The sequence below is a fragment of the Sarcophilus harrisii genome, chromosome 1 (assembly GCF_902635505.1).
Source record: "Sarcophilus harrisii chromosome 1, mSarHar1.11, whole genome shotgun sequence".
Classification (NCBI taxonomy): domain Eukaryota; kingdom Metazoa; phylum Chordata; class Mammalia; order Dasyuromorphia; family Dasyuridae; genus Sarcophilus; species Sarcophilus harrisii.
This window is the reverse complement of record NC_045426.1, coordinates 344,272,707-344,295,146: the sequence shown is the minus strand read 5'-3', so window position 1 is coordinate 344,295,146 and position 22,440 is coordinate 344,272,707. Positions and strand designations below refer to the sequence as shown.

The window sequence follows — 22,440 nt, the reverse complement described above, 5'->3', positions numbered from 1 at the left end:
AAACCTAGCAGCATAAGTGGAACTTTACCATGTACATCGATTGCATTTAGGAAGCCTGTAGCACTACTGGCCCCAGTACAGTCATTGAAAAGCACTGTTCCCTTGCAGAGGAAGCTTGGGACAATCTTTTCTGTGCCTTAGGAACAGACTTCAGTTTTTAAAAATGAGCAAAAAAGCAAAAACATCTCTAATCACCCATAAGAAAGCTACTATGGAGCTGTACAAGAAGGTCAGAAGACAAACCCAGAAAAGGACAAAAGATCTTCAGGTGAAATCTTGGAGGTGGGGTATGAACTCATCTCTAGATCTAAAGGCTCTTTTGGAAGAGATATTTTTAAAAAGTATCTTAAAAGAGAGAGAGAAGAAAAAATGGAAGAAAGAAATGGGTGTTATAGTAACAGCAAGATTATGCAATGATCAGCTACGAAAGACTTCGTTTTCTCAGCAGTTCAGTAATCAAAGGCAATTAATAAACTTTGGATAGAAAGCACCATTGGCATCCAGAAAGAGAACTTTGAGATTGAATGTAAATCACATGCTATGTTCATTTTTATTTTTTTTCTCTCCTGCTTTTTTCCCTTTTGTTCTGATTTTTCTCTCCCAATTTGATTCATAAAGAAATGTGTACTTAAAAAGTTAATATACATATATAATCAGGGGGAAAAAACAATTTGGGGGAAAAAAATGAGAGCTGTGCAAGAGAGTTATGAAAGTTTGTGGAGAAGCCAACAATTTGGAAAAGGAAGCACAGAAATTGAAGAAAATAATTCCTTAAAAAATAAGTTTGGCAAAGTGAAAAAAAGAAAACAACTCCTTAAAAAACATAATTGGTGAAATTTTTAAAAAATCCATTGAGCAAAACAACTCCTTTAAAAGTACAATTGACCAAATGCAAAAAGAAATAAAAAAAAAAGCTAATTGAAGAAAACAATTCACTAAAAAATTAGAATTGGACAAATAGAAGTAAATGGCTCAATGAACTATCAAGAATCAGTCAAATGATCAAAAAAATGAAAAAAAAAATAGAAGAAAAAGTAAAATACCTCATTGGAAAACTAACTGATCTGGAAAAATAGATCCAGAAGAGACAATCTAAGAATTATTGGAGTACCTGAAAACCATGATGGAAAAAAAGAAAAAAGAGTCTGGACAACCTCTCAAGAAATCTTCAAGGAAAACTAGAGAATAAAAACTTAATCATTGAAAAAAATAATATTAGCAAAGTGTATGGCAAAAAAGTATGTGACGAGTCTTCTTGAAGCAGATTTGGTCAGAATTGGTAATCAATCTAGTTTGTCTGAATGATCAACCCACTCTGCTCCTTAAGAGATATTTGACAGTTAAAAAAAAAAATTAGATGAGGTGGAAAGACCATGTTGATAGAGAGCTTCATATGAGTTAGTTAAAACAGACCATTTTGAGAGTATTTGTAGATGAAACTGAAGGGAGGACTATAGCTACACAATGAAGTAGGCTTGCTAGTATTTTTTCTAATAAACTGTTTTTATCAGTATCAAAAAGTCATATTTGGCTTCTTTCACTTCAATATCTGGTGTACTTGGCAGCACTATTGTGTAATGGAAAGAGCAAAGGACTTGGATTTAGGTTACCTGATAATCTGTAACCTTGATTAGTTCACTTAACTTCCTTCAGCTTTTGTTTTTGTTTTAAATCTTCAACGGAGAGTATTTATACTGCCTTTCTCAAAGGTTTGTAAATATTAGAATTTCTGTAATTTTAAGTAGTGATTTTTATTTCCATTAGTATCAATTATACTCAAATGTTTAAATGGATCCATGATTTTAACATTGTGAGTATTCCCTCCAGTGAGGGAATAACTCATTCAAGCTTGCCTATCTTTTCCCTTTTTGTCCATGTCTTCTCATGATTTTACTATAGGAAGAATCTACTCAATGTTCTGGGATTTTACTCCTTTCCTTTAACATCATTGAGAGCACATGTCCATCCAGAACTTAACCTTCACTTTTGTTATGACCAGCTGATCTACTTGTTTGCTCCTGCATCTTGATGTCTTTAACAGAGCCTCTACTGTGTAGAGGGGTACTTCTCTATTTGTTTGTAATATGTTGCAGCCTACTCAACCCCACTATGGACCTTTCTTTTGCTCTCTGGGTGATAGATATTTTTCATTCTTCAGAGACTAGTATTTCATGACTAATATCCATAAACAACATTGTAAGGAAGAAAGCTAATATTTAAATGAGTGGCCTTTGCTTCAGCAACTTCCTGAAATTCAGCATATTCAAATATTCCATTTTGAAACTGACTCATTCATTTATTGTCTCTGTCTGCTCTGTCTTTATCTGGTATTTTTATATGGTCTTTATACATATTCATCTACATATATAAACACATGGACATAGACATACTCACTGATAAATAAGCCCAAACTACATCTTTATAGTATGGGTAATAGGCATTTTTTATTCAGTTTGTTTTTTCTCTGTGAATAGTTGGGGTAAATTCTTTTTGAATGATTCTGTATTTCATTAGAAAGCTCTATGAGGAGTTTTAAAGCTTAATGAAAGCAGCAATCTATCATTTCCAAACACCATTTTGAGCATTTCATGTTATTGATAAAATATAAGGAAGTTACCAAGAATAATTAACAAGATGAAGGCCTGACAAGATGTATGTGAAGATAGCACCATTTGAAAGGCATTAAAGAATTGATTGCCAAATTGAGAGAAAGATATATCAAAATTATGTAAGCAGTGAAAAATGTCATTATGTATATAAAGAAATATGTTGTTCTCCAGTGACATTGAACATTTCTTGAGTAAAGTCACGACAAAAAGAAGGATCATCTATTAGTGTTCTGGTTCTCCACATACTTCTTTTCAAAGTTCACAAACTGTATGGTAGGTACCCCTTCAGTAAAATTCATAGAAATCCAAAAAACTGCTCATCCACACTAGGAAATGAATGAAAAATGTATATTCCTCTGATAGGAAACTTCGAGCAAATGCTACCTATGAATGATTAGTTGTGAGATCAGAATGGAAGACATTTAGGAAATTGTGGAATGCTTGCTGTGAGTCCAGGCTGCTTCCCTCTCACAAAATTTTAACATCAGTATTTTCCCTGTGATTTTATATGATAAAAGATGATTGAATATCAAAATTATAAAGTCCAAAGGAAATTACAAAAATACATAATAGGCAAAAATAAGTTTAACATATTGCCGATTGTAATTTTTATGTGAGAAATAAAAGACTTGATTGAAGTTACATATGAAAAAGAAGTCAAGCTACTGATATGCTTTTGGTGGAGGTGTGAATTGGTTCAGTCATTCTAGAAAATAATTTGCAACGGTGCCCAAAAGTCACTAAACTGTATTATAACTTTTGGCTGAGCAGTAATAAGTTTATATCCTAAAGAGATTAAAAAGAAAAGGACTTAGATACAAAAAATATAGCAGCAATTTTGTTGTGGCAAAGAACTGGAAACTAGGGGAATGCCTATCAATTAGAGAATTAGTGAACTTAAAAAACTTAACTGATCAAAGCAGTGACCAAATATGACAGCAGAAGAGCTGTGATTAAGCCATTTTAAACACCTCAAAGGAAGAAAAAGAAATATAATTTTGAATGTGACTTATTCTGTTGATGGGATTGGTTCTTTTTTTTTTTTTTTTGAGGGGGGGATGGTCTGGGTTTTTGATTCTGCTTATTAAAGATTTTGATTTTTTTTTTTTTTTTTTTTTTACAAAAGACTTTTAAAAGTATATTATAAGTGGAGTATTTTGGATGGAAGGGGGAGCTAACAGTAGTCATGTCCTCAAAAAGAAAAAGGAAAAAAGGTATTGAAACATTTTTTTAAATGCACAAACAAGAACAGAACAAAGTACTGATAAGCAGGACAGCTTTGAAAGCAACATGGTGAATCTGTTATATTTATGTATCTATATCCATTTATCTTTATCATCTATGAACAAGTAACATGGAATTGATGTTTTCAGATATAATTCACTTTTTATGTTTTAACTTGTTTGTAGAAATGTTCCCTTTTTTGGTATAAAGTTCAGAATAAGGGGAAAAAAAGATTAAAAGGAGGTAGACTGACCTATAATGAGAATAAGAAATAATAAATGGACAACTTGAGTATTACATTGGTACCTTTGAAATATTGAAAGAATTATAGGAAACCCTAGAACAAGATAGGTGGAATCTAATGTTTATGAACATTCATAAATTAGGATAGCATAAATGAGAATAAATGCCTACATGTTAACAGCCTATGTAATGGCTTGTTGGATAAGGAATAGGGGAAAGAAACATTCTGAAATGAAGATATGTTTTTTAAAAATCAGTAAAATTTAAAAACGTATTTGAAAAAAATTTTTTTAATTTAAAAATAGAACAAACTGGAATCAATATCTTTTGGTGTTTCCAGAGACATAAAAACAATTCAAACACCAGTTATCAGCAAAGTGAGACACCATGGCCTAGTCTTTTGCTGTAAATTTCCCAAAGGAGCAAAGTAAAATCAGAATCTATGGGACTAGAATTAAAGGGTTTTAGTCCAGTATATCAGGAGAGAAAGGGAGTAGGCTGTTAACATGTTTGTTACATGTCCAACAAACTGTAACAAGGAGTTTTTAAAAAGCAGTTTGGGAAAGCTAAGTCACCATATCAACTGAGTAACAGTATAAAAGCAAGTTTATTTTAAATGGAAAACACCCCAACTCAGGTGTACTACTACTCTAGGTGAGCTAGGATAGCAAGAAAGACTTTCGTGCAAGGAGGTAAAATGAATCTTAGATGGGAGACCTTGAAGTAAGCATAGGATTTGGATCAGTGGAGAAGTGGGAATTCTAGACAGGGTAAAAGAATGAACAAAGGCAGAAGAGTAGGAATGAGCATGATTTTTTGGTGAATAGCAAAGGAGACCATTCTGATTAAAGTGAAAGGTTCATATTGAATAATAGAAGGAAATAATACCTGATAGAGAAACTAAAATTAATGTTGTAGGCAATGGTTGGAACTATTTTAAATTGGAGGACAAGGAATATCCGCTTTTATAATTTAAGAATGAATAATTTGTTAGTCTGTGCAGAGTGAATTGAAGTAGAGGAGTTAGAGGCAACTAATTGCTTACTATAATCCAAACTTTGTTGATGTGGGCCCAGAATATGTTAGTAACCTTGAGAATATAAGAAGAAATTGAAAGTTTCAAAGAAGACATTTTGCAAGAAGTTTTTAACAAAATAGCTGTATTTTTTTTTCCATATAAAACAATGTTTGATTTCATTTTTAAACACTTAGGAATTTTTAAATTAATGGTTAACAAAGAAGCAATATTTACAACATATTTTTGCATGAGTAACACTACTACTTAAGTTTTATGTGTAGGTGATGAAAAGATGTATTAAATTGAAATCATGTAATAGAACTTCAGTTTTGGAATATATTAAATGGTAAACATTTCAGCAAATGGTGAGAAATTTGAAATGTTAGTGCATCATATCTTTTTAGTGAAATGAAGATACTGACAAATCTATTGTAATTAGTGCTTGGTTTCACTGCCTTTGTTAAGTTAGGGAGAGGAAAATGCTGAATTTCTAATGGAATTGAAAGCTAAAGAAAAATAATGGCCCCATTTTTAAACTGCCTAAAATCAGTTGCTCAATCAGTATTAGAGAAACTGAGTTTTGAGATTTTCTCAAGATCAGTTTAGGAGATGCCTTTGAATCAATTATCAAGTAAATAACAGTTTTTTTTCTTCAGGTTTTCTCCATATTTCTCTAATTGCATAATTTTTAGACTAATGACTTCTCACCATCTTGAAAATTTTAAAAGCAAACTTCTATCTGGGACACAAGATTATTTTTATTTGACATTTGATTGTTAGATAGTGTAACCTTTTTATAAATCCTTTGAAGAATAAACACAGCCTTTTCATAAATGGCTTAGATTTGTTGTAGGTAATGTGATATTTTGTTTAACAGGTTCTGCTTTAGATCTACATTTTAGTGATATAAATGTTGCATCCCTAGATAAAGAACTAGAAGATCAAGAAACCAGTGACCTTGGATTAACAAGTAAGAATTGTTCTTATATTCTAATATGATAGGTTTTCAATGTTATCTCTTTCTGAATGCAGCTCTCATCATCCCCTATCCCCCACCCTCACCCCACCCCACCAGCATTGACAGGGGATGTATATTTAGTGTGCATGGAAAATTTGATTCTTCCCATCCCCTTCTTTGAAGCTCCTTTTTTTTTTTTTTCCTACTTAACACTTTTCTTTTCCTTTCTCCTTATTTTTCTTAACTTCTTTGCATCCTCTATACTCTTGCTTCTTCCTCAAGACTTTCTGCCTTTCCTCTTTGTTGCAATGTGTCTAACCAAGTGCCTGTCATTTTCTTCACTCAGTTCTGTAATCACTTGTTACCACCCTTTCCATTAAAGGAGTGGGGTTGCTTATGATGTCCAGCCATACTTACAAAGGCCCAAAATTTTAGCTTTTACTGACACCAACATTAAAAGTACATTCCTTTGGGCTGATAGGTGTCACAATGCGGGGTGGAGTGGAGGGCCTGGAGTCAGGAGGACCTGAGATCAAATCCTGCCTTAGTCACTTAATTGCCGTGTGACCCTAGGCAAGTCATTTTACCCTATTTGCTTTGGTTCCTCTTCTGTAAAATGATCAGGAGAAGGAATTGTTAAACCATTCCAGTGTCTTTGTTAAAAAAAACTCCAAATAGGCTCTCAAGGACATGACTGACACAAATGAACAACAAAATCAAAAATGATGAGTCACCATTTTCCAGCAACCTTTTTTCATTGGATGATGGTGGTGAAGATGGAGGCAAACAGGAATAATGGGAAATGAAAGCCCATACAAATTAAATTATACTCTTTGGATCACACAGAAAAGTAGAAAGTAAGCTCTGGCTCATCTCCTGTCATAATCAGCACTGGGCTTCATTTGGTTAAGAAGTCAAGAAACCAAAGAAAGTTACTGAGCTTTAGCCAGAAAGAGCCTCATTTTCCTACCAGCAACAATATTCTATTGGTCAGAATATGCAGGCCTATGGGACAATAACAATTTCTAGAGCTTGTGAACCATCTGACAAAACTAGCAATTCTGTAAGAAATAATATTTATCTCCCTAGGCCGTCTTGCACCAAGGAAAATGGCAACTCCAGGTTTATAGACTTACCTGGGGATTAAGTTCTGCTCAATAATTGCAGAATAGAATCTCTTCTCTGATTTTGGCATTTAAAAATGCTGTTGTCTCTTTAAATCCGGACAGTGATGAGGAAGGTTTGTAATTAATAACAAAGTTGGCAGTGAAGAGAGAAAGTTCCTGAAGTTGAATTAGAAGAAAGAGTAGCTCGTATTTTAACATAACTCGATAGCGATAGAATAGACAATTTAATGATGATATAATTTGACAATCATTTATTAAGTCCCTACTTGGTATAAGACACAGTATATTAGCTACTGGGGATACCAAGAAAAATATATAAAAATAGCTCATGCTGTCAAAGAGTTTATTATTGGAGGATTAAAATATATATCCAGATAAGTAAATACAAGAGAGTTTTGAGGAATGAGTACTCACTTTCAACAAAAAGAATGATAAAGGCTTTTATTATCATAGGAGATGGTACCTGAGTGGATCTTTGAACAAAGCTAAGAATTTAGTTAGTGATGAGGAAGTGAGTATATTCTAGGCTTGAGGGACAGTGTACAAAGTCACAAAGGTAGAAATCAAATGCTGAGTTTGGCAAACAAATAAACAAATCTGGTTAAAGTTTATAAAGGAGAGTAATCTGGATTTAATCTAAATAGATTGTCTGGAACCAGCTTATGGGAGACTTTACTTCTAGATTGAAGAGCTTATATTTCATCTTAGAATCAGTAAAGAATCACTAAAGATTATTGAGCAGAAAAGTGACATAAGTTAGATTTTTTTTTTAGTTAGTACCAAATTATTCTGATGATGACTGCTTTGTAGTATAGTTTGAGATCTGGTATTACTATGACACCCTTCCCACTTTTTACATTATTTCCGTTGAGATTCTTAGCTTTTTTTCTCCTCTAGTTGAATTGTTATTCTGCATAGTTGTTTAAAGTAACTTTTTGTTAGTTTGCTATGTAAATTATTTTCTGTAGTATTTTTTTATTTCATTGGCACCAATCCATTACTAAACAGTTGATCTTTACAGTTGTTTAAATATGTCTTTATTTCTCTAAAGATTGTTTTGTGGTTGTACCAAAATATTTTTTATTTGTGTTTTGGAAAGTGGACTCCCAATTATTGTATGTATTATATCATAATTTTGAATGTAATTTCTTTTTCTGCCAAGTTTTGTTGTTAATATACAGAAAAACTAGTGGTTTTGTAGGTTTATCTTATATCTTTACATTTTGATGAAGTTATTTCAATTAATTTTTAATTGTATCTCTAGGATTCTCTAGTAAGCCATCATCAATTAACAAAAGCCATAATTTTGTTTTTATCTTGCCTCATCACATCATTTCCCACAATTTCAGTCACATCATTCCTTTTTCGTCTTACTACCATTGGGTAGTCCTTCTATAGCTACTTAAAATGATAGTCATGACATCTTCTGATCTTACTGTAAAGCTTCTTTTATCATTTTTCCATTAAAGATGTTAGCTGCCACTTCTAAAATAATACTCTTAAAACTTGGAACACAAAGTTTTGTAAAAGTGATTAAAGAAAACTATCTTTGCATGTATTTGGAAAAATACAGTACTACTAGAATCTCTCAAAAAAATAAAATGATACTCTCAAGTGTACTGATATTAGCAAATTAGTTTTCATATAAATGAATAGTATAAAATCAATGCAGTTAAAATTAGAAGAGGAACAATTGACTAGGGAAAATTTTTGTAGCACAGTTCTGTGGAAAAGGTATGACATTCAAGATATACAGGAAATTGATGGTGTGTGTGTGTGTGTAATGAATATAAGGATAAAAATGAGGCAGTTAGTGCAGTAACTAGAGTACTAAACCTGGAATCAGCAAGACCTAAATTCCGTTGTGGTCTCAGATACTTAGTACCTCTGTGACCTTGGGCAAGTCATTTACATGTGTTTCCCTCAATTGCAAAATGAGGACTGTAGCCCTTAACTTCCAGCCTTGTTGTTAGGATCAAATAATATTGGTAAAATATTTAGCATAGTACTTGAAATGGGCACCATATAAATGATTAATTCCTTCACCCCCAATTTTTTATTAGATAAATGATCAAATCATATAAATGTTCTCAAAAGAAGAAAGAGAAGGTATCAACCTATAGAAAAAAATGCTCCAAATAGTTGATTGTAAGACTAAGACAAATGAAAGCAAGTCAGAGGTTCTGATGTACAGAGAAGGGGTGCAAAGATAACACAATTTTTGGAGACCATGTAGAAAGACAGACATCATAATACATTGTTGATGAAGTTGTGAATTGATTCCCTCATTCTGGAATGCCTCTTGTATCTGTAACCTAAAAGTCACAAAATTGTGCATGCCCTTTGTCACAGAGGTTTCACTACTAGGCATATTCTCTTAGATCAAAGAAAGAACAAAAGGACCCATATATAATTTTTTTTAAATTAAAGCTTTTTATTTTTCAAAACATATGGGTGGACAATTCTTCAACATTAGCAAAACCCTGTGTTCCAATTTCCTCCCCTCCCCCCAGATGGCAAGCAGTCCAATATATGTTAAACATGGTAGAAATATATGTTAAATCCAATATATGCATACATATTTATATAATTAAAATGCCGCACAAGAAAAAAAGAGAAACAAAATAAAATGCAAGCAAACAACCACAAAAAGAATGAAAATACTATGTTGTGAACCATACTCAGTTCCCACAGTCCTCTCTCTGGGTGTAAATGGCTCTCCAGATGGCTGAACAATTGAAACTGGTTTGAATCATCTCATTGTTGAAGAGAGCCAATGGGACCCATATATTTATAGATACTTATAGAAGCACCTTATTTTGGTAGGAAAAAATTTGAAACTAAGGAGGCATATATTAACGGGAGAATGAATGGACAAATATATTACAATATTTGAATGTTAATCGTATCAATGCAACATAAGAAATTATGAAAGGGATAGATTTGGAAAATCTGGAAAAAATTATATGAACTTATGCAGAATGAAATAAACAGCTCCAAGAAAATAATTTATACAATGACTATAACATTGTAAAGGACTACAACTGGAAGATTTTAAAACTATGATGAATTCTGTGAAGCCAGTGATAAATTATGCTTCCACTTCTTGACAGAAAGTGATAGGACATATAGACATAACAAATGTATGGATTCATTTATTACAATAGAAGACTATTCTTTTTTAGGAAGTTTTAGAGAGTAAAAGGAAGTTCTAGAAAAGACAAACAGGAGTTTTAAAACTACTAAATTAAATTTATTGCGTATTGTTATGACAGCTAAGAAAAACAATGTAATCTTAGTCTGTATTGAGAGACATAGCTTCTGAGAAACTGCTTGATTCACAATACTATATCTCATATTGTGTTCAGATCTGGGCATTATATTTATGGGAGTAAAATTGATAAGCTGAAGAATGTTCAGAAGAGTGTCCAGGATGGTAAAAGAGACTGAGTTCATACTATGTAAGGAATGATCAGTTAAAGAAACTGAATATTCTTAACATAGAGTGAAGTCTAGAAAGCAATGGGAATATAATGACTAACACTTGTCTTTCAGCCTTTTCAAATCTCTAAGTTCATATGGTTAGTGGGAAGAGTTTTTCTCCTGTCCATCCCTTGCTCCCATGAGATCATTCCCTCTTGATCATCTACACTGGATTCAATGATGCCTCAGTTAGTAGACTTCAGACTAGCTTGTTCTATGTTGCTCAAAAGCAGGGATGTGCTGGTAAATGGTTTTAAATAACTAGTTCTTCAGAAGTATGCCTTTATGACACACTTTAAAATTTAACTTGCATTATTAATATTTTCTCTATTACTTTGTTAGGTCTAACCAACAAAACAATAAATAAATCAAACTGTGGTGTTGAAAAAAATTGCTATCACTTGGAAGAGATATTAGACTTATTCTTTTTGGTCCCAGAAAGCGTAATGAGTGGAAAAAACAAAAGAGAAATTTAGGTGGGATGTGAGGAAAAATTTCCCAATAATGAATTCTATCCAGAATTGGGATCTCACCTTGGGACATGGTGGGCTTTCCCTTAATAGAGTTCTTCAGGCAAAGGCTGGATGAGTACTGCGCTGGGCATATTGTAGAAGAATTATTTTCCATGTGAACTTCCAGCCATGAAGTTTAAAAATTCCACCAAACATCTGTGTTTTCTTACTTTGCTATCATAGAACATATATGTGTCTTCTACTAGAAAACTTAGCTACAACTTTTTTGTTTTAGACACAACAGTCCTTTCTTTTGCTGCAAATTATATCTGCTCAGTTTTGTCTCTTACATGTGGATTTATACTTTCCACCAGTTTACCATGACTCACATCAATTCTTCCATTTTGTTCTATGACCTTAATTTTTCTAAAAAGCATATCAGTTTAAGTTAACATTGTGCCTCCCCTACATATATTAAGAACATTAAAAATTCCTTGACTGCTGCAATAACAGATAATTTTGATTTGTCCTTTAATTATTAAAAAATATCAAATAAGGCATAAAACAGAAGATGTATGCTTACCAAAGATTACCACTATCATGGTGAATGCCCATCACAAAATACAAAATGATTCTCTATTAAATGTTCCAAGTTCTCCTGAATAAAATATAATCACTAAAAATAGTTCAATTAATTGTCTGCTCAGGAAGAACCAGACAGACAAAGAATTCCTAATGTCCAGACTGTAATATGCAGTTGGACAACCTGTAGATCTGGTTCATCAGTACATACATCTTGGATAGATAAGTGCCTGTGAATAATGATCTAGGCTCTTTGAATAGAAAAGATAGGAGTGCGTTGGATTGCATTTAAGAAATTGCGATACATGGGGCAGCTGGGTGGCTCAGTGGATATAGCACCAACCCTGAAGTCAGGAGAACCTGAGTTCAAATCTGCCTCAGACATTTAACACTTCCTAGCTGTGTGACCCTAGGTAAGTCACTTAACCCCAATTGCCTCAGGGGGGAAAAAATTTACGATGCATTTTCAGTGATCTGCAGGTTTTTCCCTAAAACAAAAAGTGATCTTTCTAAATATTCTTCTGGCAGTGCTTTCTGGCTACAAATGATGGAATTCCAAAATTTCTATTAATCAAAACTGTAGATCACTTAAAGAGCAAAATATATATGCATGGTGTGAATATAAATAGATGTTAAATAGATTGTAACATCAATAATTATGTGCAAAAATAGTACGGAACATGTCATCACAGAGATGTTTCACTGGAAAGCAGGTAATCAGTCAGTCATATCAGTCATATCAGGAATGAAGGATAACAGAGACAATCCATGTGCATCATTGTGGCTCAGATAATGTCAAGACACCTAGTCTCTTAATGCTCTGGGTAGACTTCCTATAAAGGGTTTTTAGGAGAGTCTGAATAAGAATAGCAATAGCACTGGCAAAATCCTTAGGTTTGGAGTCAGAGAATCTAAATTCCAGCCTTCTTTATGACATTTAACTTATTTGATTTTTAGCAAGTCAACTTAACCTCTCAACTTCAAAATAAAGGAACAAAGAGGTTAGATTATATGACCTCAAACATCCTTTTTGTGGCTTATTTTTATTATTCCCAGTTCCATGTATTGAGAAAGTAGATGGATAATATACTTTTGATGAGAGTTCTATCAATATATGTATAATCTCATCAGGGTTAGGCATATGGGAGTACCACTTGGCCTTTACCCAGGAAATAACATTCTGTTAACATCCATCCTGAGATAGGCACTGATCAGATGTAAAACACCTTCATAGTGTGGAAGGATATTTGGTACTTAGTGGAATTGCCATCTTATGTAAAATACAGGGAAGGATGCTGTAAGTAGGAGGAATGGATAGAAATAGCATTGAATTTAGTGGAATCAGAGAATTGAGTTTGAATCCTGGCTGTGCTAATTATCTTTATAATCTTGGGCAAATTACTTAATCTATCTGAACCTCAATTTCTAAATTTGTAAAATGAAGGGATTGAACTTAATGATTTCTTAGATTCCTTTCAAGAATTCCAATATATAAGAGAATAACAGACTAGGGCCTTTCCATGAGATCCACAAGCCCAAGGTGAAAGAAAAATTTGATCCTCATAGAGTGTATAGAAAGGTCGTCTTTTTTCATGGTTTCTTTTTAGTCAGCTAATTGGCACAGTGGATAGATCACTGGGCCTGGAATCAAGAAGGCCTGAGTTCAAGTATGACCTCAGACACTTACTAGCTGGGTGACCCTGAACAAGTCACTTAACCCTGTTTGCCTCAGTTTCCTCATTTGTAAAATGAACTAGAGAATGCTATGGCAAACCACTCCAGTGTCTTTGCCAAGAAAATCCCAGAGTAATGAAGAGTCAGACATGGCTGAAAACCACTAAACAACAACAGCAACAGATTTTTTGTATGAAGGAATGATTTGTATTAACCAGAGTGCATGACAGTGTTGTTAAATAAAAATAAAGTTATGTGGTATGTTACTCCACAACAAAAGAAATAAATTTATTTAATTGGTGAATCTTTTTTTTTCCCCCTCTTAGGAAGGAAATGATTCTTAGGACCTGAAATTAAAATTTTGCTCTACTTCTTAATGTCTGGGCAAGTTACTTAATGTTGGGCAAGTTACTTAGCTCCTTCAGATCTCATTTTTCTCATCTATAAAATAAAAGGGTTGGATTTAATTAAGGTTTCAGTTGTTTTTGATGCACTGGCTGCATATTTCCTAAATGTATATGAAGTGCTGTATTGACAAATATGCTTCAAAATATGTATTATTATTATATTAGTCTACCTCAAGCACATACCTTCTTATGCCTACCACATACCAAAGTTGGAGATGTTAGAACCTGAGATACATTCAGTGATAAAGAAAAGACATCTAGAAGACAGCTCCTGATCCTAGAGGCTGCCTTCCTAGATTTGTTTGAGAGAGTCTGAGGTCTAGGGATTTAGGTCTGTCACTACTTGATAGGGATTCTATATTTATACTGGTTACTTAACTCAGTGGCTTTTTTTATTCCCTTCACCCTCAAAGGTTGGATGCCATTAGTGATTTCAGTAGAATGTACATCTTTAATTATAACCACCGAAAACTTGTTTATCTTCCACATGAAAGTCTTGTTTTGGTACTCTGAGTTCATGTTACATCTCCAATCTGATATAACTTTTTTTTCCCTTTCCCCTAGGTCAAAGGTTACTGGGAAGTTCAGCTCCTGTCAATATTCCAGGTTCTCTTCCCCGTTCGCCATCTTTGCATTCATCATCATCTCTCTCAACTTCCCCACTCAGTTCCTTGTCTCAGTCATTATCTCAGCCTCTTATTCCATCCACTATGACTCCTCACCAACAGCAGCCTCAGCATTTGAAATCAGAGCATAATGTTTTAGGCACTTCAGCCTCTTCCCATAATTCTTTAGGTAAGTCGTTCAAAGATTAACTTCTTGTGTAAAGTGAAAGGGGAAGATGATCAGTGGACACTCAAAAGACATATCTCATCTGGGTTAGAGAAAAGTTCCCAGTATAATGGATTACACATTTTCTCTCATCCTAGTAAGACTTTTTTCCAGAGCTATAAAATTCAGGTTGATGTTATCACTAAACTTCCCTTAGTGTAGGTTATTTCATCAACTGGCAAATTATTTCCAGGTGTCTTATTAATCTTGCTACAAATTGACATCAGGCGTTGACAGGGTAAAAAGTTTTATAGTTTTTATATGTGTGGTCACAAGTGTTCTTGTGTCTTGCATCTTGTCAGAATGCAGAGAGTGAGCCTAACAAGTCAATCATAGAAAGCAAATTAGAAAATTATACGTATAAGTCAGTGGAATTGGCAAGAACAGAGAAGTGATGCAGGAGAGCCTGGATTTTGATTTTTCAATCTAAATAATAATGTTTAAAAAAAAAAAAAGGTTTAACTACAATAACTCAATTATTATTTGTGCTAATTTAGATGTAGGTTGAAAGTAGTCATAGACAGACACTTTAAAATTTCATTTTCTTTTGCCACTTCAAATTTCTAAACAAGCAGTTGAGATCTGGGATAATAAAGAAAAAGGCAAATCCTAATCATCACCTCATATACCTGTTATACTTGTCCCACTTCCACTCCTGAGAGCTTTTCACAGATCTGCTACTGACCAAGGGAACCTTCAAATTCATGAATTTGAAAGAATTGTAAAAATTAGCATTCTCTCCCCACCCACCCCTTAAAATAAACAATCTGAAAGGTCTAATAGGCAGGTTCCAAGCAGAATCCAAAATGACTTGGTGTTTTGGTCCTCTGGTATGGTCTGAGAATTTAGCAAGTTTTAACCTAATAAACATGTTCACTTCCAGGATTGTTTTGTAAGAGACTACAGAACTTCTCACCAAATACTCAGTTAACAATACCTATAGAAACTTGGCTTTAAAGAAGAATACAGTTCAACTGGGTTTTCAGCATATGTCTAAGATGTGAAATTTCTATTAACTATCTTTGGTTGTGCAATATTTTTCAGTCTTGGCTCTGACATTTCTCCAACATGACATATTATTTCCTTATAGACACGCAGTTTTATGTTTCAGTATCTGTTCTGAATATATTCACTTACCTGTTTCATAGTGGAAAGAGACATGTCATTTTTACATTTTCTAATTTAAATTTCTCTTTGATTTGAGTTATGAAGGTTGAACGTATTCAGAAGCCTCTCAATTCTTATCAAGTTTGGTGAGCAACTAGGAAATGACTCATAGGTGATATCATTGATATACAAATAAATGATTTCATATTTTAAAGATTGGTTGCCTCTGGGTTTCTGCTTTGAATATCAGACAGTGGGGTTATAGATTCTCTTAGCAGTTAAGATGCAACAGAAATTATATTTTAAGGTATTAAATTCTTTCTCTAAACATATAATTTAATCTTCATATTAACTCTTCAACTGTTGACTGAGATATAAATTAATTTTCTAAACAAATTTGTATTTACCTAAAATTTGTATTTACTTTCATTTCCTTCTTATTCTGACAGGATTAAATGGTGTTAATGGCAGCATCTGGGATTTTGTAACTGGGAGTTTCTCTCCTAGTCCTTCCCCTATATTGAGCACTGGAACTGGCCCTTCAGCAAACTCAAGTGCTCACGGCACCGAATTAGCTCGAGTCAGAAGGGAACTTGACGAAGCCAAGAGGAAAATTAAACAGTGGGAAGATTCTTGGCAACAAGTAAAACAGGTATGAACAAAAGAGAAACAGTTTCTCTTTGTTTGGGAGGGAGTTGGGGGGGGGAGGGGAGAGTTACCTTACATTGAAAAGTATTCTGGGTTTGTACTTGACTAGTCTTTTTTCTTCTATGAGGTTCAAATAAGTTGTGTACTCTATGTGTTTTCTGTCTGTTATAAATATACATTAAAGATGCAGTATTTTTCTTTATTTATGGTTTGCTTTCAGACATTCTGGATAAATTGTCTACATTATTTATTTCAGGCTTGTGATGCATGGCAGAGAGAGGCCCATGAAGCAAAGGAACGTGCTAAAGTAGCAGATACTGACAAACAGCTAGCATTACAGAAGAAGGAAGAAGTTGAAAATAAATTTAAACGGCTACAGGAAGAATTTGAAAGGCTTGGTTTATCCTCTAAATTTCCTGTTCTGAGGAGCTATGGAGACATAGAAACCATCCCTTTACCAAAGCTGCATTCATTACAAAGTCAGCTGCGTTTAGATTTAGAAACTGTGGATGGGGTAAGTATTCGCCCTCTTCTATTTGTTTCAGCAGAGCAGGGGGGACAGTGTCTGTGGAGGCTTTAGAGGTAGCAGTGTTCTGGCAATGGATCCACAGGACTGGCTTTGGCAAGACTGGATGGACTCTTCCCAGGAGTGTATCCTGCTGAATTTGTGCCAAAGGTGAGGCAGGTAGGCAACAGGCACAAAAGTGGGGGAGGATGATCAGCCTCAAGGCATATTGGTTGGCTGGCAGGGGTGGGTTTCCAATCAAGCATCTTTGGGATTTGAGGAGGAGATTCAGAGTGTTTGGTGAGACTAGGCAATATTTGAGCTCTTAAGAGTCAAGGACTAACTCCCAAATCTTGGCTGATTGTCAGGCATGAAGTTGAAACTCTGGAAAGGAATGCTTTGATGACTTCTGTACTTGGCCTGTCTGAGTTCTTTTGAAAGTATTTTGACTCAGATATAGTTATGAAGAGAAAGGATAACTCACTAAATGAACCAAAGAGACTATATATGGTCTATTTTTAATGTGCTGCATATCAGTAGAAAAGATTATCCTCATTATTTTCAGCCAATGCAGTCAAGCAATTTTATCTTTCGTATTATTTGTCTTCTCTGTCCTTAATATGGCCCACCATATTAAGAAAAACCCTCTGTCTGGGTTTTCTCAATTCCCCTTTCTTTCCCAACCTCACTGTATTTATGTATCATTATACCTCAATAATTCCCCTGCCTGAACAACAACCAGTCACATAGGTTCCAACTTAAGTCCCACCTCCTTCCTCTTGTTGTGAACTACTTTCTCATATTTGTTTACTACTAATCCTGTACTTAATCATTACTTAAATGTTTCACATGCCTTGTCCTTTTACCATAATCTATTTTTAAGTAGCCTGAAAGCAGGAACTATATCTTAAGCTTATTTGTATCTTCCCTGTACCTTACCACAGTCCCCAGCATAGGGCTTTATAATATAGTTGTCCTTCAGGTAATGCTTATAAAATGTATGAATAAATATTTTGAAAGGCTACTTATATTCTGAGATTAGTAGTTAGATTGATAAGGGACATACTTCATTCTAAAATCTCTTCTGGGAAATCAATTCTCGTTACTACAGGTGATCTTCCAACTTCATTCAAAAAAATGTGTCGTGTGCCATGAACATGATCGTAGTATCGTCCTGCAGCCCTGTCAGCATTATGTCCTCTGTGAGCACTGTGTGTCTAACCAGCTTGAATGTCCTTACTGCAAGGCCCAGCCGATCAAATGGTGACCCCTGGCCCTGGTACTTAAGGCTATAGCTCTGTGTGAAATGGCATCTGCTATATCATGGTAACTAATTAAGGACACTATTTTATGTTCCTAGTATTTTATATAAAGACAGATGTAGTAGTTCATTTATTAGTGACAGACTGATCACAATCTGGACCTCCAAGGAGATAGATAATGGTAGTTTTTTTTTTTTTAATGACTATTATTTGACTACCTTTACATATTGACTTCTTTTTACCAACCATGTCTGAATGTTTCATGGCTACTTTGATCCTCAAAACTCTTAAAAATACACACACACAGAACCAATTTGTCTGCTCAATCCATTCAGGTTCTCCCTCTGAGCTAAATATACTCAAGGTGTCTATTCTGAATGTTGTTTGGTAGGGATTGAAAGTATCTCTCTGTTACATGAATAGGCAACCTCATTGAAAAATGTCCCATGGAGCATTCTAATTCATGACCTGTTGGTGTGTGTATTATATAAATCATGCCAGTATTTTGGAATCAGTCTAACACTACTGTTTACTAGGTTATTAGAAGAAGTTTGATTCTTGTGAAAGCACTTTGTTAACAAGAGGGTATAGTTAGAGGTTATGATGTTGTTTTAAATTGCTTTAAGCTGCTTTCTAGGTTTCATGTTTTTTTAATATACGATAATATGAAGCTTTATATGTGTACTGTGAACTTAAAATATTTCATATCAGTTTATTATTGTTAAATCATAGTATGGTAAATATATTGTTAGATTTCATATTCTGAAATTAGTACTTATTAAATGAACATTTATCTAGTAGTGAAAAACTTGCCTAGGATTTTTACAGTTTTCAAATTAAGTGCAAACAGATAGTATTTATAAGCAAAGAGAGTGATTATTGAAAGGCACATATACTTAAGCATTTAGATAGGTTTTTAATTTTATGAATGGAACTAATTTTCCTAAACATGTGCATTTGCACATATTCCAATTGGAGTTTTGTAATCCTAATGAAATGATTTTAAGAGAGATCTATCATGCATTTATATGATCCATGGCCACTTTTTCCAAGTGCCTATATGCCTTGCAAAAGAATTGAAGGAAACAGCTTACATTTTTGTTTTGTTCTTTTATCCCTTAAAAATGTGCAAGACAATTTGATACTAATAAAATCCTTACCTTTCTGTAATGATAGCAACTCAATATAATATCTTGTAAGGGATGTGACACTAGAATTTTTTAAATTAAATTAAAATACACAGCTATGTTCTGGTGATCAAATTTACCTAGATCTTTAATCAGGCAATGGTGCTTTGTAATTTTTTAGAGATGTTGATAGTCATTCATATTTAACACTGACCGTTGGGAGTATGCAATTCAGGAGAAATCATTTACTGTATGTTAACACTGTATTTTGTTACTTTCATAGAAATAGCTTTTGGTATAGGAAAATGTTAACAATGGTGGTTTTATTGTACAAAAATAAGTGTGACACAGGTACAGCTGACATAGAAAAGACCTTCTACTGTGTTACCTAATTTGTATGTTCAGTTATTGTTCTCAACATAAGTTCATTCATGTGACCAGCAAAGTTTAACTTAATGTCTTAAAAAAAAAAAAAAAGTTTTGAAAATGAACAAATCCAGGCTGACACCACACCCTTTTGACTTTGGTATATGGCTGTGTGAATTGGAACAGTTACAAGAGCTGGGGGCCTGGACAGGAGGTTAGTCCAAAGAACAGATCTAGTTTACCAGGGACTAGACTCAGCACATTTTTGGTCAGTAGGCCCTGGATATTTAAGTGATGGATAGAAGGGAGGGACCTCAGTGACAGAGGAGACATCATTGAACCTGGCTTTTCTCTCCCTCATTACAAAGCCTTTTCAGCACAGAGTTACAGTAAAGTCAATTTTAAGCCAGGGAGAAGAAATAAATCAAACTCCATGTCACTAAGCTGAGGGTACAGATTGGGGAACAAAGACAGAAGCCTTTGTACATTAAGATTTGAACAGAACTTTAGAACATTATCTGATGAGGATTAACTTTGATTGTTCCAGGTCTGGATTTAGACATTTTCCCTTATATTAAACATTTGAGAAAAATTGCTTCACTTTACCCAGACTTATTTTATTCCTGGCAAAGCAAGTTGTTGCTTCCAGACAATTAGATCTAGGGTGGTGCTTATAATAAGAGCATTTTTTTTTTTTTTTTTTTTTTTTTTTTTTGATTCACCAAGTGGAGACTGGGGATTGGAAGACATAGAGGGATAGACCAGGAGAGTTGAAGTGGTACTTGAATAACCAAGCTTTGCTGTGAATATCAATGGACTTCTGTATTTGTGTGGGCTTTGCCAAAGACTTTTATTAAACATTAATAGCATTTTTTAAAAGTGCAAAGTGACTAGGTAAGAATTTTTAACAGTGACCAAATTAGAATGTATTGTAAGGTAGTATATGTATTGATTTTTAAAAATGTTTTAAAACATACAACTGATTTTAGACAATGGTTTTATTATCTCAATATAGAAGAATGTGGCACCACAACATTCTGCAGCTATTGTGCTAACAAAGGTAACTATGTACTTAGTTTTTTTAGTGAAGTTTTTTTGTTTTTAATTGTAGTGAGATGATTCCAATTTATATTAAAAGTGGTCATATGCCTCAATGCTTTTAGTTCAGTACTTAGACATTAAGTATATTTTTGTGCTACTGTTATCACTGTTTAAAATTCTTTATTTTTATTAATATTTATGCACTTGTTTCTCATTTTAGGCCTTTTATTTGGCCTTTTTGGAGTAACAGGACAGTGTTTTATTGTCTATAATTGACTTCTCAAATTATGAATGAGTTAGAACAATTAAGCTTTAGATCTTCATAAGCTAATGTGGTCAGTTCTTTTTGTTGAATTTGGCTAATTCTCAGGAGATGACTTATCTCCAGGGCTAACATTCCCATAGTATCTCCTTCACACAATGAAGAGAAGATAGGGGCTGGGCTCTTCCCAAAGGCCCACCATATTAAGAAGCACATTTGGCATAGGGCCTGGATTTTTTGGTAGTAAACACCTGTATTGACTCTGTAGGAATAATTACTGATAGTTTTTCAGTGTGAGAAGAGTTGCAGGTGTGTGTCCTTATGTTTCTGTAGTGTTCATCATAGACTGAAATTTGAGTTTTTAAAGACTGGGAGGAAAAAGGAGAGACCAAAGAAATGTACCTGAGTGAAATTCCCAGAGTAAGCGGCCTGGTCCTCGGTTACATGCTATTATTCTGGCAAGTTCCCTGGGTGTGCTGAATGAACCATTTACATTAAAAAAAAGAAAGAAGCTTTCTCTGTGCCACTTTAAGTCTATATTTGTGTTTCAGTTCCTTAGAAACAATGGGACCTCCACAAGAGCAATTTCCAGTCTTTTCCAAAGTGATATTTTTAATACTGGAAAGTACATTTGTTATATTTAATGGAAATATGCTCAAAAGGGAATGTTGAACAGGTTTCATTGGCCTGAGTAAACCTGCTTAAAGAGAAACTGTTTAACAGATACAAGACAATTACAACAATATTAAATATAGTCTGCTCATTGTTCCCAGTTCTATAAAATTGAATTACCCCAGTGCTCATAGGGAAGAGCAACTCACAAAAAGACCATGTGGCAAAGAACAAGTTGAGAGTTTTTGAAGTGAATGCTATTCAGGTCCCTGTGTTCTCTGTGGATTGAAGTAGCCAGGGAGCAGAGGAGATGAGTGTGTCTCAGGGTGGGTTTCACAGTAAAGAACTCTTGTTCCACAATTGGAGTGCTGGTTTCAAAAGGAGCTTGAGCTGTGTGTTTATAGATATGTTCTAATTATTCCATCATCATTTTTGTTGCCTATTGTCTTTTTTCATCTATCTAGTGTTAAATATTGGTAGTAATATTATTGTCACAATATATTTGTGTAACTGTGGTCAGCATAAGACCTTAATTCAATATGGACTTTTCATATGTATTAATTTATGAAAGCCGCTAATATGGTTTGAGTGTTTAGATGAGAATGTTATTGTGAATGGAATTTCCTTAACCCAGAAGGTAGTATTTATAATGCATAATCATTTACTTGTAATGAATTGTTTAAAATTGTTAACACTTGTTAAATTTTTTTACACTATAGCATTTATGCAATGGTTTACAGAATTCATGGAATTATTTTTATTATCAGTATGGGAATTAAAATTTTGAATCTTTATTTTGTCCTATGTCTCATTGAGAAAAATCGACCAGATTCAGGGAAGAGAGAGCCCTCCTTTCTAAGCTGAGGTGTTTATTTACACAGGTAAGGTATTGAAAATTATTC

The 22,440-nt window shown here is 33.9% G+C and overlaps 1 protein-coding gene across 11 annotated transcripts in view; it reads left to right on the top strand.

Annotated features, from left to right (window-relative positions):
- Positions 1 to 22,332, top strand: part of UNKL (unk like zinc finger) — a 135,547-nt gene extending 113,215 nt beyond the window's left edge. For 7 of the 11 annotated variants that reach the window (XM_031945762.1, XM_031945765.1, XM_031945764.1 and 4 more), the window contains 5 exons: positions 5,972 to 6,064; positions 14,342 to 14,572; positions 16,165 to 16,367; positions 16,620 to 16,877; positions 17,980 to 22,332. In XM_031945762.1, the coding sequence (XP_031801622.1) occupies positions 5,972 to 6,064; positions 14,342 to 14,572; positions 16,165 to 16,367; positions 16,620 to 16,877; positions 17,980 to 18,135 (941 nt within the window). In that variant the 3' untranslated portion in view covers positions 18,136 to 22,332. The remainder of the gene's footprint in view (positions 1 to 5,971; positions 6,065 to 14,341; positions 14,573 to 16,164; positions 16,368 to 16,619; positions 16,878 to 17,979) is intronic. The other 4 variants (XM_031945763.1, XM_031945769.1, XR_004230826.1 and 1 more) reach the window with 3 other exon arrangements.
- The last annotated feature ends 108 nt before the right edge of the window (positions 22,333 to 22,440 follow it).